This window comes from Aquarana catesbeiana, linkage group LG10 (assembly GCF_042186555.1).
Source record: "Aquarana catesbeiana isolate 2022-GZ linkage group LG10, ASM4218655v1, whole genome shotgun sequence".
NCBI classification, from domain to species: domain Eukaryota; kingdom Metazoa; phylum Chordata; class Amphibia; order Anura; family Ranidae; genus Aquarana; species Aquarana catesbeiana.
Genome location: NC_133333.1, coordinates 186063441 through 186080355, shown reverse-complemented (window position 1 = coordinate 186080355; position 16915 = coordinate 186063441). Strand labels below are relative to the sequence as shown.

Genomic DNA, 16915 nt, shown 5'->3' with positions numbered 1-16915 from the left:
TCTACATATTTTTGGTAATAAAAATCGCAATTAGCGATTCATACAAAGTATTAACACTGATCTATCTCTTCCCCTAGCAAGTCCCCTCCCCCCTTCAGTTAGAACACGTAGCAGGGAACACAGTTAACCCCTTGATCGCCCCCTAGTGTTAACCCCTTCAATGCCAGTGACATTTTTACAGTACTCCATGCATTTTTAAAGCACTGAGCGCTGTAGAAATGCCAATGGTCCCAAAAGTATGTCAAAATTGTCTGATGTGTCCACCATAATGCCGCAGTCACAATAAAAATTGCAGATTGCTGCCATTACTAGTAAAAAAAAAAAATAATAATAAAAATGCTATAAATCTATCCCCTATTTTGTAGACACTATAACTTTTTCGCAAACCAATCAATATATTGTGATTATTGTGATTTTTATTACCAAAAATATGTAGAAGAATACATATTGGCCTAAACTGAGGAAAAAATGGGGATATTTATTATAGCAAAAAGTACAAAATATTGTGTGTTTTTCAAAATTGTCGCCCTTTTTTTGTTCATAGCGCAAAAAATAAAAACCGCAGAGATAATCAAACACCACCAAAAGAAAGCTCTATTTGTGGGAAAAAAAGGACGTCAATTTTGTTTGGGTACAATAAACACGACCGCGCAATTGTCAGTTATAGCGACGCAGTGCCAAATCGCAAAAAATGGCCTGGTCATTCAGAAGCCAAATCTTCCGGGGCTGAAGCGGTTAAAGATACCATTGTGTATGATAAACAGCTCCTGGTTCTAGAAATATGTATAAAACTTTTTTTAAATGTTCTTAAATTGGCCAGCACTATAACCTGTGGCAGACTATTATAAACAGTGTAATAATGCACATATATATATAGCATAACCTAATTATAAATTTGACGTATATTGTGCCACAAATACAACACCAGGTTAGAGTAGCTGGCAAAAAGAAAGGAATGAAAAACTCTTTTCTATGTGTTATTGCACGTAGACCAGTACCATTCATCTTTTTATAGATCATGTGACGCGTACATAGTTCAAATTTTTGGGATGTGATGCTCTCTTCTATCAGAGAAGTAATTTAGTGACTGTGTACAGAAAATAAATGACATAACCTACATACTGGCTGATGATCGAGTCAGAAGTTTTACATAAGTGCCCCCTACTGGTGACAATTTTGCATTAATTATTTTTTAACCAAAAACCTTCAAAAAGCATTATTCATTAGAGATAAAGCGATTTATATTAATAAAATTAGTGGGAATATTCTTCACACACACATATATATATATATATTTATTTATTTTGGGGGGGGATATTTAGAGTTGAACAAAAGAGGCCAGAGAAATGGCCCTCTTGCTCCAATAAATAAATGTTTTTTTTTTCTGCTTTGTTTTTTTTTTTAAATAGTGGTAAAGACCAAAACAAAACATCAGCTGACTCACAGACTCGTATTATTTTCCAAAAGCAGAGTAATAAAAAAAATGTTGTGCTCCCCATATCCATTCATAAATACAAGCTATGCAACGTTTTAGAAAAAAAAAAGATATACAGTGCATATTCCTCTTTATACTAACTTTGGTGCTCATCATTTGCTTTTTATTGTGTGTCTAAGTCCAGGAATAAAAATGTATATACAGTATTGCAGCTTACTGTTCCTTCAATGTGGTGACTGCATTTGTTTTCTTTCGTCTGGCCTTTTTCTCACCTGATGATCCATCCAGTAGAACACCTTTTGTCTTAGAGTGACACTCATTCACTGTACTGTATCTAAGGGGGAGCAGTGTTGTTACCCTAGAAAAAGACAACAGAACATGGGGGTTGATTTACTAAAACTGGAGAATGCAAAATCTGGTGCAGCTGTGCATGGCAGCCAATCGGCTTTTAACTTCAGCTTGTTCTTTGACAAAGCTTTGACAAAAAACTGGAAGCTGATTGGTTTCTATGCAGAGCTGGGCCAGGTTTTGCACCCTCCGTTTTTTGTAAATCAACTCCGCTGTCTCCATAATAGTGCTGGCAATAATGCAAAACTAAGTGTGCAGCGGAAATGGAGAGCACAGTAAATTACCAGCTCTCAAGATTTCTAGCTGGAGCAACAAGTCTTTTTTTACATGTATCCAACAGATATAACAGAACACTTTCAATAATATAAAAGGATGTGTCATCTGCACTCCACTGTTGGGTCCTCTTACCGTAGTTATTAATGGTCAATAAACTGACTGCATACCACAATGTCCCCACCGAGCAACCTTCCTTGACACGTTTCACCACTCTTGCCTTGCCCACAAGGATAGGGAAAGTCCCCCTATCCTTGTAAGTAAACCAGGAGTGGTGAAACGTGTCAAGGATGGTTGGTGCTCAGTGGGGACATTGTGGTATGCAGTCAGTTTATTGGCTATTATTAAATACGCTAAGAGGAGCTAACAGTGGAGTGCGGCTGATACATCTTTTCATATTTTTCATTCAGAGTGGAGATGGACTATAGTGGCTAGCATCCAGACTGGTCATGTATAATGGGTGCAATAGATTTGTGTATGTTTCAGAATGCTTTCAATTGCATATTTAACAGACCTAAAGGAAGAAAATAGGAGAAGATCATTGTTAGAGTATACATATAACTTAATACTAAGAGATAAAGATTTTCAAACACGGATATTATATAATGGATATAGGGATTTCAATTTTTTTTACAGTCTGGTACAGTGAATGGAGTCGCACACATAGGAGGGAGCTGTGTGTGTCATTCTATGCGAACCATAAGCCTCAGTTCATCATCAAGATGCTGAAACAATTCCATCCTTTATTTCTCCCCAGGGCATGAATGTCCTTTTGTGAGTGGAGGATGAGGTAATTGTCTAGATCCATGCTACCAGCTGCTAGTGATGAGGTTGTGTTGAGAGATGCTGAGTGCAAAGACAAGAATTCCCGCTGATCGCATGACAACAATGACACAGTCCCATAATTTGTTCACGTGCTGTCTTTAGGAATTTCAAAATTACTTATGTAAGATTCTCAACACACAAACAGATCAGTTCTGTAGTCCTGTCACATAACCATAACACGTGTGTGTAGAGATGACACTGCATAATGAATTTTAGACCTGCTAAATAATTGGTAATATTGTGCGTCCTGCCTGTGGAATAGAGACATGGGTCCTGCCAAGAAGGATGTCATTATTGGGATCCATAGCATGCTTTCTCTGATTAGACGTAGAGCTAGCATGGGAATAGATGGGGTCTCGTAACTGGGAAGTACTAAAGATAGTAAACGCTATTGTAGAATATATATTTATTATCTGGTAGAAACTGTTCAAAGTAGCATGGCAGCTTCTAGTATATCCTAGCCTTCATGACAAGAAGTTAGGTAACTCAGACATTGCAGGTCCATGCTGGAGAGTGATAATAACGGCAAAGCTATATTGTAGATCAGCCTTTTTCTCAACCTTTGAAACACAGAGGAACCCTTGAGATAACTTTCTGATCTCAGGGAATCCCTGCTAACAATTACTATATCTAAAACTCATGAAACATTAGCAGACATCCCAACCTGCAGAAACTCATTTCAGGGAGGTGGCGCTTCGCGCCCGCAAACGCCCCTCCCTCCAACCCTCGTGGCAAAATATTATTTAAATCATTTTTTCAATATTTTTTTTGCAGTGCTTCTGGGGAAGGGGGTGGGTTGGGTGGTATGTGGACGGTGTCAGTAGTTTTTTTTATTTTTAATAATTGATTTTTTTTACAATTTAATTTGTTTTAAATGTTTTCTTCACAATGCTTTTTGGGGTTGAGACAGTGTTGGTAGGGCAGGAGAGAGTGGTGTCAGTAGTTTTTTTATTTTATTTTTTTAAACTTTTTCAGCTGTTCACTGTTGACTCAGGGTGCAGAGTATGATAAGTGGCTCTGCTTGTCAAATTAGCCAAGCTCAATGGGGCCATGCCGCAACCATGTGCAATACACAGGAGTGTGGGGTGTGGGAATTATTTAACCTGTGGGAATGCAAGGGTTGAATACGGTGGTCAGGAGGAAACCTCCTTTCTGTCTGTCCAATGCCTTCTGAAAAGCACTGTGACTGGAAGAAGAGAGCCTAAGATCAATACAGTGGGGATTTCTGCAGATCCTGACCTGGAGTGAATAACAGGTCCATGGCTCCTGGGGTTTGCAGTGTGCAGGAGCTAACACAGGAAGAGCTTGGCTGAGCAGAGTGGTGGCAGAGTGTCAGAACCTCTCCTAGGCAATACTCTGCCGCCAGAACGGAGCCTCCCCGCTGTATTGATCAGCTCCCCAGGATCTCTTCTTCCAGCTCTCCACATGGACATCTGTCAGTGTGCCTCTCTGAGCCTGTCAGCATCCTCAGTAAGGAAGTTGACAGGCTCAGAGAGACATGCTCACAGCGGAGGCATCAAAGGCCAGATAGGGACTGCCAAAGGACCGAATGTGGCCCTGGGGCCACAATTTGCCTTGTTTTGATCCAGACTAATACAAAGAGGAATCCCTAGCTTTGAGTCAATCGATAGCCCCAGTTGTGTCAGAAACAGAGAGGAAAAAAGGAGAGCGAGTAAGTATGAGCAGCAGAGGAGGGAAGTAAAAAGGGAGAGTGGGATAAGGGGAGGCATAAGACGTAAGACGTAAAAGTCCCAAGAAAGTTAGAAACCATTTGCTTTGGTCCATGGATGGACCCTTTGTCTTTTGTCAATCTACTATGTAACAAGAGTAACAGGGTTTGTCTTAGTTCTTTGGCACAGCTTGGTGGAGTATACAGTGAACAATCATTGCATCCATTTACTGTTTTTTCAAAACTACACAATGTAGGAAGATTGATTAAAAACTGGCAAACATTACAAGGAAATATGTTGTGGGAAAATACCTAATTGTGGTGTCACATCATTGTGTCTTAGCAAGCATGACACTGCATTGTAACATACCTAATAAAGTATGAGTTCCGTTGGAAATTATAACATTACATCAGGTTATAAACTTTCCAAGCATTAACAGAATGAACTGTTAATTATTTATTTATAGCTCATATAACCTTTGTAGTTTACCTAGCAGACTAGTCAGTAGCCAAGCATTTATACCAGTTGGATTTCAGACTGTGGTATTGTGGATTATTAATGGTTGACAACAAAGGTGACAGAAATATTGGCTTGGCATTTTTAAGAGAGAGGCAGAGATTCTGCTGATCGTTGTAATTTTTTATATTATCTTTTAATATAGACACGGGCAATCTGCACCTCCAGTCATTGGCATGGTTTCCAGCAGTCCCTGATTTTCTGGGATGGTAACATGCCATAAGTTATTCCTTTGCTAGCAACAGCTAACCTGCAATCATAGGAAAATAAGAATTTTAAACAGCACACCGTGTTATAGTGGTAATCTTGTACTTTACAACAGGCATCACACATCGATGATTTGGGAGCTTTCAGGATTCCTTTCTCAAGGCTGTGAAACTCTGCCACGAGAAGGTGATCCCGCAAGGTCCGCAAATGTCAACTTGTGATGCTTGTTGCTTTACATGAATATATGTGACGATATATGCAAACTATATACCACTGTGTTACTATTTGTTGTTTATTAGTACTAATTCTACCAATTTCTTCTGGCTATATTTCACTGTCTGCATGATTGCTCATAAAGTAATTTAAATAACTGAATATGAATAAATGAACAAACACATAGATATTTGTGTTCATAACAGTAGCAATTATCATAAAAATCAGTATATGTTTTATATATATAAAATTTACGGTATAAATAAACATTAGTGTTTTGTGGTAAAATTATGCAAATCCAATACTGAAAACAGGCACAGTAAATAGTACTAATCAAATGCAGCTACTTTAATTATGTGAATTCTTATTGGACAATATAGATATCTGTATATTGCGCTTTGCCTTGGTAAATAAGAGCAGAAGTTTTTTCAATTTACATTACATTTGTCTTTGGGTTGTAAGGATCTCCAAGCCTATGTCTATTAGATGATGGAATTAACATAACACTATATTTTTAAAATTTCTCATTTTTTACATATTCCTATAAATCATTAATTTAGCCTTTTTTGTCTTCAACAGGTCCCAAATATGGATATGACAACTGAAGTCTGGCATACGCAAGGAGATGTAGAAGAAGGGTTGGAGAACAGACTTGAGTGTTCGATCTGTTTTAACTGCTATGATAACATTTTCAAGACCCCTAAGGTCCTTCAGTGTTCACATACCGTCTGCTTGGAGTGTGTAGCAAGGCTTGTAGCCTCACTCCCACCAGAGAGTGAGCAGGGCAAGGTGTCATGTCCTTTTTGCCGGCAACCCACACCAATCCCGCAGCAAGGGGTTACGGCTCTACAGACAAGCCAAGAACTGCTATCTAACTTGCCTCCCCATCAACGTAAAGAAGAACCAGTTTGGATTGAGGGTACCAAGCTTTGTTACAAACAAGACCCAGAGTCCAACCAATCAGACTTGTGTATCTGTGTAGACATTGGTTTAAGCAAAAAAGACATTCCCCCACCACCAAGGCCACGATCCAGACTGCAGAGGTTCTGCTGTCTGTGCAACGATTGGAAAAGACTCTTACTTATCGCTTTTATGGTGATCATTTTATTCTGCATCCTCCTTTGGCCAGTACAGTGCATCCTTAAGACGGGGAACCTAAAATGCACAACAGATTCAACACCTACTAAGCTGCCTACTAATTCCCTCCTGGTAACATTCCCTCCTGGAATATAAGCAAGAGTTACAGTGGACTTAAGTCAACAGCAGAGGGACTCTGCTTACTGTGAAAATTGTATGTGCAGAACCCCCACTGACTTGCGCATCTGTTTCATTGCCCTCTATGTGCATTGCTTGGAGGTTAAAACTCGGTTTTCATGTCGATTTTGAGACAAAACCAGAAACTACCTGTTGTAGCATGGATGTCAACCGGTTCTATTTGATGGACAGAAAGTGTGGCAAGTTATCAGGGACAGGATGTTGCCATGGTGTTACAGAATGATACTCTACACTGACGTGAATGGCCATGTTGACATTGGCCTACAGCATACAGCTGGAAAATACAGTATTATATGACCAGCATGAACCTGATGAAATGTAAAACTTTATGTGCACTTCATACAAGAAAAAGTTTTTTAGTGTTCAAAAAGTGAATGGCAGTTCTAGCAAAATCATACTTCCATAAAGACTAGGCATGTCAAACTGGTGCTTTATGGGCTGCATGGGGCCTTCTCTCTCTTCTCTGCGGTCCTTCTTGATTAAAGGATCAAAAAAGGAATTGGCCTCTAGTTGTTCTCCAGTACATAATTTACACTTTCTTACATCATTGTGCAGCTAAATACTTCAGGAGATGTTTTATGGCCCCTTTCTCTAAGATTAAATATTGTAACTTGCAATTTTTACTATACTGTCACTTTTGAAAGTGCCATAATCTTTTTCTGGATTAAAGTGGATGCGGCCCTCCATAGACGTAATGTGGCCCCCTTAAAGATTTAGTCTTCTCAATTTGACTTGCTGTTTTATTTGAATTTAATATGCTTGATATATACAAATCTTGCAATGCAGTGATGCCTATAATTCAGCCTATAATTGCACTTTCCAGAAAAATTTGAATATATATAACCAAGAAAAACCAAGACCAAATACAAAGGATTATTAACACTGTGCGCCAACAGGCTTTTATAATAACTGTTCAATAATTCTACTTGATCTCTGCAATTTCTCCCATAACCCCGTGTCTAATGCACGGCAAAACAAAATCACTTGTCTCTTCCACCAAAGCTTGGCTTAATGTATATGCTGCTACAGGAAATAAAAATCCTTAGTCCTAAGTGCCTCATAAAACTGGCATAAAGCAATGGAGACACGTTGTGGGTTTTTATTCGCTACAAATAACCGTTTAACCGGGTGAATAGATGAAAATCATTAAGGTGTGGGATTGGATTTTTATACCTTTAAAATGCCAGGTTCCACTGCAATCTTCTATCAGCCCTAATGGAGCTGTAAACAAACATTTTATGCTATTGAACACATTAAAAGTACAACACGGAAGGATATGAAGTTTAGAACAAGGGGTCGTGTTTCTAAAAGGCTGGAATGTTTAGTGACATTATACAAAAAGATTCCGTGGCCCTCACCTTATTTTTTTTTTTCAGTTTGGAAACCTGCTGGGTAATTAGCCTGCTACAGTTCAGGTAGCCATATTGTGAGCAGAACAAATTTTCACCTATAGGAAGTGACATCACAGATTGCTAGGAAGTGTGTTATTAACTGAAACCAAGAGCAGTTGGGACCATGTATCAAACAAATGAGAAGCTGTGGGTAGAAGTATTGTCCACAGCACCTGGTTGGCTCTTTATTCTAAAGTGGAACTAAGCCCACTGATTTAACAGTTTGCCCAAACCATTATATTCAAGACATGCCATGAATGATAACTGTCATGGTTGCTTGGCCTCTCAAGCGCAATGTCAAGCCATCAAATCGCTGGTGTCATAATTGAAATGTGCAGTACCATGGCAATTGCAGATCAAACAGAGGCTAAGATGGCAGCTTCTTTGGCTGTAAAGAACAGGAGGGTTTAGTTGCACTTTAAGTTTCTGAGCTGGAAAAAATGACACCTGGAGTAATGATCGCTGTGGGCCAGTTTTCACACATGAAGCTTCGGATTTGTCATACAGCAATGTTGCATCAAAGACATGAATCCAGCGAACAAGTAATGAAATGGAAGCACTTATAGTTTCAAGTAGCTTTATGTTCTTTGTTATTTATGCCTTGTTACTTTGACACTGTGAACAATTTAAAAAAAAACTGTACTTACTGATAAAAAATAAAAAAAAATAAAACTGTATTGAGAGAAATAATAAAGATCATTGCTATTACCCTTCTGGAAAGGCTTGTTGCCTGGGGGTTGATTTACCAAAGGCAAGTAGGCTGTTCACTTTGCAAGGGAATTATCCCATAGCTTAGTGAATGAGGTGAAACTCTTGCATATTCAATCATGTGCAAGCAAAACATGCTGTTTTTTTATTTTTATTAAAGTGATTAGGTATTCTTTGCAAACTGAAACTTTACCACATTCACTAAGCTGTGGAGAGCAAATTCCCTTGCAAAGTGAACAGCCTACTTACCCTTAGTAAATCAATCCCAATAACCTGAAACAAACATACAAACCTGAATAGCCTCAGTGCAAGTCAGGGCTCCTAACTGACATATTTGTCCCAGGTCAGTTGCCCGGAAGGTACTTAAGCCGCTGAAGCAGGATAGGCCAGGATTATAGTATTTTTAGAAAGGGGGGTCAGCAATAGAAGCCTGCATACTTCTCACTACAGGTTCTACATAGACCATCAAACACGTATTTATTAATTTAACTAACACTAAAATGAACAAACCATATTGGATTGGCTGATCTTGGTTAAAGAGCATTTACATCTTGAATATTAAAGTGTACCTGTTGTTTATACATTAGAGGAACCATTTCTTAGGTTGACAATGTAAGCAGCCTACTTTTTCTTTTCCAGGAACTAGTATGTGTACAGAAAAATAGAAAATATTCTAAAGAAGGGATCTTCAGAAAAACAAAATCTATAATGATAAAAATACGTGGTCTTCCACTAAAGCCAAGTTGCAGGTTCCCTAGGTGTGAACTTCATGCTATGGCTTCAATATTTACTATGCTTGATTTACTAAAGGAAAATAGGCCATGCAAGGGAATGTTCACTTTTTCTGGGGAGTAATCCCTCGCATTGCATGGAAAATGAAAGTAAGAATAACATTTTTTTTTGCTTGCACGACTGGGTGATGATGAGGACAACGTGAACAGCCTATTTGCCTTTAGTAAATCAACCCCACTGAGTCACTGAGGTTCATCCAGAGTAAAGAGCCCAATGCATGCATCAGGGTTCATGAGCCATAAAGTAGTGAAGCCATGAGTTTCAGAGCTAGGGAAGTAGGAAGGTTTTTAAACTGCTGGCGGTTCCCTTATTTTTGTTATGATAGATTCACTTCAAGCAGAGACCATTCAATATGACCTCTATCAGCCAATTCTGAGAAAGCGTTTAGAAGCATACGCACCTAAAAAAATCCAAAGAAGCTTTATTTGATATAACTTCTCATGCACTGAGCCCAGATCAAATCTGAATATTCTGCTGGCTGTGCTGATAACTCTCAAGGATGGAAAAATGTAAAAGGATATCCTTGCAAACTTGCTTTAGTTGCTTGGATATATTAAGGTGTATGCAAAGGTTCCCAGTGGAGTCCAAAATTGTAGATGTCAGAAAAGCAAGAGGTGAGGGAAAAATGGGGAAACCTGCTCCTTTGACAACACTCTAGAATAGGAATTGATTCGGTTTGGAAAGATTTTCTCTCGTTTCCTGATGCATCTCTAGACAGGAAGTAAAGAGAAACCTCCACAGTGAGACACTGGCAAATAAAATAAAAAATAACAGTTTTGACTTGACATACGCTTCAAATCTGAACTCTAAGTAGATATAAGTAGATATAAAGGACGCTAATGCAGCACTGTAATTAATTTACATTAAATGTATTTTTAAATACAAGTACCTGAATGACCTGGTAATAGCCTCTTGCATGTCCTGTACCGCAGAGCTGGGGTGTTACAGGAAGAAGCAATACAAGGAACCAATCCGTTAATGTGCTGACAATAAGCATGCTGATAGGGATAGAAAGCAGAGTGATAGATGAGCTAAACACTGTGCTGCTTTACCTTTCCCTGTCCAGTCATAGGCTGGGGCCAGTTCAAGAATGACCTGGACTCAAAGAAAATTTCGAATGATACAACGTTTAGACCGAGGACATCTACTGGCAGTAAAATTGTACTGCAGGAGAAATCCAGCAGAATATTGCAGTAAAAGCTGATTTTGATAGTTAATCTTTAAATAGGCTATTCATGTTTATCTTGTTGTTCCTGGTTGGAGTTCTGCTTATGATTGTTTTTTTGTTTCTTTTTTCAAAAGTGCACTTATCCTCTATCTTACCATTTTTTTGTTTTACAAAGGCTCAGATCTCAGTTTGATAACAAATGCTGTAAAATATAAAGAAGAATATTTATTTATGGGTCAATCTTATTTTGTTAACCTCATTCAGCAAATAACCGCCAATGTGTATCAAGTGCCATGATTACTATGTGATGTACTGTACTTTGAAAAGCTTAAACAGTATTTTATCCATACAATTGATATACAAGTGCAAACTGTTTAATAAATTATAAGATTTTTTTTATAAAATACTTGTATCTTGGGTGGTTTTATTAATCTGTCTATATTAGAAACTGTCAAGGTAAAGCACAAGAAATACCGTATTTATCAGCGTATAACACGCGCCGGCGTTTAACACACACCCCAATTTAAGATGGAAGTTTCAGGAAAAAAAACCCTTTTTTTTTAAATAAACCACTTTGAAGCAAAATAATGGTCAGTGAGCATCAATGCGGCCTGATTAGTGCCCATCTGCAGCCTCAATGCAGCCTGATCTGTGCCCATCTGCAGGCTCAATGCAGCCTGATCTGTGCCCATCTGCAGCTTCAGTGCAGCCTGATCTGTGCCCATCTGCAGCCTGATCTGTGCCCATCTACAGCCTTGCTCCTCACTGCAGCCTGATCAGTGCCCATCTGCAGCATTGCTCCTCACTGCAGCCTGATCAGTGCCCATCTGCAGCATTGCTCCTCACTGCAGCCTGATCAGTGCCCATCTGCAGCATTTCTCCTCACTGCAGCCTGATTAGTGCCCATCTGCAGCATTGCTCCTCACTACAGCCTGATCAGTGCCCATCTGCAGCCTTGCCAAAATAGATAGAGCCGGATCTCCTGTGAACTCGGCTCGGCATCACGCCCAGTCGGGCCCAGATCCTATGATGGACATAACGCCGGTCCAATGCTGGGATGTCAATGCTAGGAGCCGTCCAGGGGGGCAGGACTGAGCGTGACTGCGAGCAGAGCTGAGTACACAGGAGATCCGGCTCTATTTCAGCGGCGCTCGTCTCCTCCTTCCCCTCGGTGGCAGCCTATATCGGCATATAACACGCACACACAATTTCCCCAGTATTTTAAGGGGGAAAAGTGCATGTTATACGCCAATAAATACGGTAATTATAATGCCCATAGCTTTCCAGTAAACCTTTTTTTATTCATAGACAGTTCTACATACAGATACAAGAGCCACATTGCTCCGAAGTGTGAAACCCCCTTCTTAGTGTCTTAAAGTGAACCTCTACTATCTCCAAATCTATTAAGCTAAGAGTAGTTCAGAAAAATAGACATCATCTAATTCCTGTTTGTTTGTTTCAAGTACAAAGCTCCTTGTTTTTGTGCGGGGAGGCATCTTGAACGCAGATATACATTTACTGAAATCCTCAGTGTGGGCATCTACTAGTCTCCTGGCATCCCACAGTACAATGCGGAAGATGTAGAGATCAGCAATGAGGATCTTAGATTCCTTTCATGTTTAACCACTTGACCTCTGGAAGATTTACCCCCCTTCATGACCAGGCCATTTTTTACTATCCGGCACTGCGCTATTTTACTGACCATAGCGCACTCATGCAACGCTGTACATAAAGTACATGGCCTGGAGCTGAGTGAAACTAGGAGGAGGGCCAAAATAACTGGGGCTTGCAGAAGAGGCGGAGTATTAGTGTGTGACTTTGATATGCTGCAGTCTACTTAGCAGATTGAAGAGTTCAAGGCAGAGGGTGTGTCTAGGGTGACCACATTTCCAAACTGCCATTCAGGGACACCCCCCCCCCCAAAAAAAGATGATTCTTGACAAAATTTTTTGCCGATTTTTGGGGCAGGGGCGTACGAAATCAGCGGGCCTGTGTGCAAGATCAAAAGTGGGCCCTAGGCATCAAGAACAACAACAATATGGTACGCAAAGCGTGTCGTAATGAACTGTGGACATGTCTTAAATTGCACTAAATATTGGCTTAAAGGGGGTGTTCTTAAAGAGAGTCTGAGATGACTTGTATAGTGCAGAATGTGGTAATGTTAAATAGGGAATGCAGAGTGTATGGCGGGGGGTAATATGTACAGGAGAGGAGTGCGGAATGTATGGCGGTGGGTAATATGTACAGGAGAGGGGTGCGGAATGTATGGCGGTGGGTAATATGTACAGGAGAGGAGTGCGGAATGTATGGCGGTGGGTAATATGTACAGGAGAGGAGTGCGGAATGTATGGCGGTGGGTAATATGTACAGGAGAGGAGTGCGGAATGTATGGCGGTGGGTAATATGTACAGGAGAGGGGTGCGGAATGTATGGCGGTGGGTAATATGTACAGGAGAGGAGTGCGGAATGTATGGCGGTGGGTAATATGTACAGGAGAGGAGTGCGGAATGTATGGCGGTGGGTAATATGTACAGGAGAGGAGTGCGGAATGTATGGCGGTGGGTAATATGTACAGGAGAGGAGTGCGGAATGTATGGCGGTGGGTAATATGTACAGGAGAGGAGTGCGGAAAGTATGGCGGTGGGTAATATGTACAGGAGAGGAGTGCGGAATGTATGGCGGGAGGGGACTTCAGTCCGTATGTTAGTGTGAGGTGGGCAGGAGGGAGAGGAAGGGAGAGATGCCGTACTCACTGTAATCGCAGGCAGCGTGTGGGAACAGAAACACCCCACACAAGCTGCAAGCCAGTCACTGGAGCCAAGTGCAGAGGGGGAAGAACCAGCAGCACTAGCGCGGAGGAGGAAGTGAAATCCTCCTCCGCTTTCAACGCTGAGCAGTGACGTCACTGGTTGCCTGATTCCAGGCGGCTATAGCAACCAGTGATAAGGAGTAGGTGGAAGCGGAGCCAGAGCCAGCGCTTTAGCGGCTCGGTCCGCCCCGTTCCCAGATTGTCAGTTTCATTCCGGGACACTGTATTGTCCCGGAATGATAGTGCCCGGGACCAGGGACAAAGATGTGAATTACGGGATAATCCCGGGCAGTCTGGGACACGTGGGCACCCTAGGTGTGTCCTGTAGTGGATAGAGAGGAGGGGGTGTTTGGAAAAGTGCAGCAGAAAAGTTGTTTATAAACTGACTATATCTATTTCAGATCCGCGCTATAGGCGAATGACAGCTACAGCGCAGATCTGCTTTGCCGGGAGGGCTTCAATAGACATCCTCCAATTTGCAAGCTGGCCATGCCCCCCTGCAGGGCCTGCGCGGCGCGAGCTGTGATCACCCGAGTCAATGAGACTCAGGTGATCACAGATCGGAGTAAGGGGTCGATCTCGACCCCTTTCCACGTGATCAGCTGTCAGCCAATGACAGCTGATCACGTGATGTAAACAGAGGATCGGTAATCGTTTTTTTTTCTTCTCACGCTGACAGCGTGAGGAGAAAAAAAAAGTAAATCACTGGCTTCTGTTGAAGGAACATCGGTCCCGAGCAGGGAGAGGCGAAGCCGCCTCATATTTGCCCACAGTGCCCACCAATCAGTGCCCACAGAGCCCACCAATCAGTGCCCACCAGTACATCAGTGCCACCTATCAATGCCCACAAGTGCGACCTATCAATGCTCCCCAGTGGTGCCAATCAGTGCCTCATCAGTGCCACCTAACAGTGCTGCCTATGTCGCCTACAAGTGCTAATCAGTGCCCATCACAGCCACCCATCGGTGCCCATCACTGCCACCCATCAGTGCCCATCACTGCCACCCATCATTGCCAGCTATCAGTGCCACCTATTAGTGCCCTTCAGTGCCACCTATCAATGCCCTTCAGTGCCACCTATCAATGCCCTTCAATGCCACCCATTAGTGCCACCAATCAGTGCCCACCAGTGCCACCTCAACAGTGCCCACCAGTGCCACCTATTAGTGCCCATCAGTGCCGCCTTATCAGTGCCCATCAGTTTCGCCTTATCAGTGCCCATCAATGCAGCCTATCAATGCCCATCAATGCAGCCTATCGGTGCCCATCAGTGTAGCCTATCAGTGCCCATCAGTGTAGCCTCATCAGCGGACATCAATGAAGGAGAAAAATTGCCTGTTTGCAAAATTAACATTAAACAAAAAATAAAAAACCCAGAGGTGATCAAATACCACCAAAAGAAAGCTCTATTTGTGGGAAAAAAATGATAAAAATTTAATTTGGGTATAGTGTTGTATGAGCGCGCTATTGTCGTTTAAAGAATGACAGTGCTAAAAGCTGAAAATTGGTCTGGGCAGGAGGGGGGCTTAGTGCCCAGTAAGCAAGTGGATATACTGCATATGCATCATGCCTGTCTAAGCAGCAGGTGGCGCTGTAATATTATAGTATATAGTTATGTTATCTATGATATAACAGGGTGTTTGTCTATCCTCTCTCTAGTCTTGGATGCTCCTTGTTCCTGTGTTTATGTTTCTCCATTCTGTAAAGACATGCATTGATAAGCTGTATTACTGCATACAACAAACTTCCAGCATGATTTCAATACTCTGCTAACTGGGGGATTGTGTCACAACTCAGTCAGAGCTCATCACAGCATCAGACATTTTCTCCTTTGTTCCTGGACTTCACCTGTAGGAAGAAAAAAAGGTTGGTGACTTGGACAACATGCTGTCCCAGCTTAGAGCTGCGGCTGTGGCCAGAGGCCCTGAGTGGCTACAAGACAAACTATCAGACTTATTGCAGGAGCCCAGGCAGGTCTTTCCTGGGCTCTCTTTTAGTCAGCCACATGCTAGGAGGTCTAGGCTATCTGAGCGCTTCATTCCTGAGTCTGGGAGCCCCTCAAGGGACTCTCTGACCCCACCAGCCAAGTGCATGCCTGCTTCCCCTGCATAGTTGCCAACATTGAAAAAAAAATATGTGGGACACTTTTTTGGCTGTAGGCGGAGCCGATCAATAATTAGGAGGCGGGGCATTCGTTTGTAGGTGTGGTCTAGTAAAAAATAATAGTTGCGGCGCGCAAAGCGCACCGTGGCGAAAAATGGGCATGGCTTACGTGGAAAGTGGGCGTGGCTTGCATGAAAGTGGGCGTGGCTTGCATGAAAAGTGGGTGTGGCTTGCATGAAAGTGGACGTGGCTTAAATTGGCGTGGCTCAAGAGGGTGTGGTTAGAGTCTGAGATGAATGAGGGATGGAGAGGGAAAGGGGGAGAGGGGGAGAGAGGAATGACGGGACAGCAGCCCCAGGTCCTACACAACAATAGAAATATGTGTATTCTAGAAAGTTTAACAATCAGCAGATAAAGATACTCCAAACACCTGGTGTTAACGCTTCAATCATCCTGGCACCATGGTTGTTATGGTGTCAGGATGATTGAAGCGCATTATTTCTATTATTACATTGTAATATAAAATTAAATCATTCAACTCACCATAATGCCGAATCAGTGGGATCCCTGAGCGTGTCACTAGCCACGTCGCCTGCCACCAGCAGAGTCTGTCCTTGCATCAGGTGCCCCCGGCAGAGTCTGTCCTTGCATCAGGTGCCCCCGGCAGAGTCTGTCCTTGCATCAGGTGCCCCCGGCAGAGTCTGTCCTTGCATCAGGTGCCCCCGGCAGAGTCTGTCCTTGCATCAGGTGCCCCCGGCAGTGCAGCCCCCCCTCAGTTAGTGCAGCCTCCACCCCCTCAGTGCAGCCCCCCTCAGTTAGTGCAGCCCCCCCCTCAGTGCAGCCCCCCCTCAGTTAATGCAGCCCCCCTTCAGTTAGTGCAGCCCCCCTCAGTTAGTGCAGCCTCCCCCCCTCAGTGCAGCCCCCCCCTCAGTTAGTGCAGCCCCCCCAGTTAGTGCAGCCCCCCTCAGTGCAGCCTCCCCTCAGTTAGTGCAGCCTCCCCCTCAGTGCAGCCCCCCCTCAGTTAGTGCAGCCCCCCTCAGTGCAGCCCCCCTCAGTTAGTGCAGCCCCCCCCTCAGTGCAGCCCCCCTCAGTTAGTGCAGCCTCCCCCCCCTCAGTGCAGCCCCCCCTCAGTTATTGCAGCCCCCCCTCAGTGCAGCCCCCCCTCAGTTAGTGCAGCCTCCC

The 16915-nt window shown here is 42.6% G+C and overlaps 1 protein-coding gene across 2 annotated transcripts in view; it reads left to right on the top strand.

Annotated features, from left to right (window-relative positions):
- Window positions 1–11225, top strand: part of RNF223 (ring finger protein 223) — an 18646-nt gene extending 7421 nt beyond the window's left edge. For both annotated transcript variants that reach the window (XM_073603063.1, XM_073603065.1), the window contains exon 2: window positions 6067–11225. In XM_073603063.1, the coding sequence (XP_073459164.1) occupies window positions 6076–6720 (645 nt within the window). In that variant the 5' untranslated portion in view covers window positions 6067–6075 and the 3' untranslated portion in view covers window positions 6721–11225. The remainder of the gene's footprint in view (window positions 1–6066) is intronic.
- Window positions 11226–16915: the final 5690 nt, after the last annotated feature.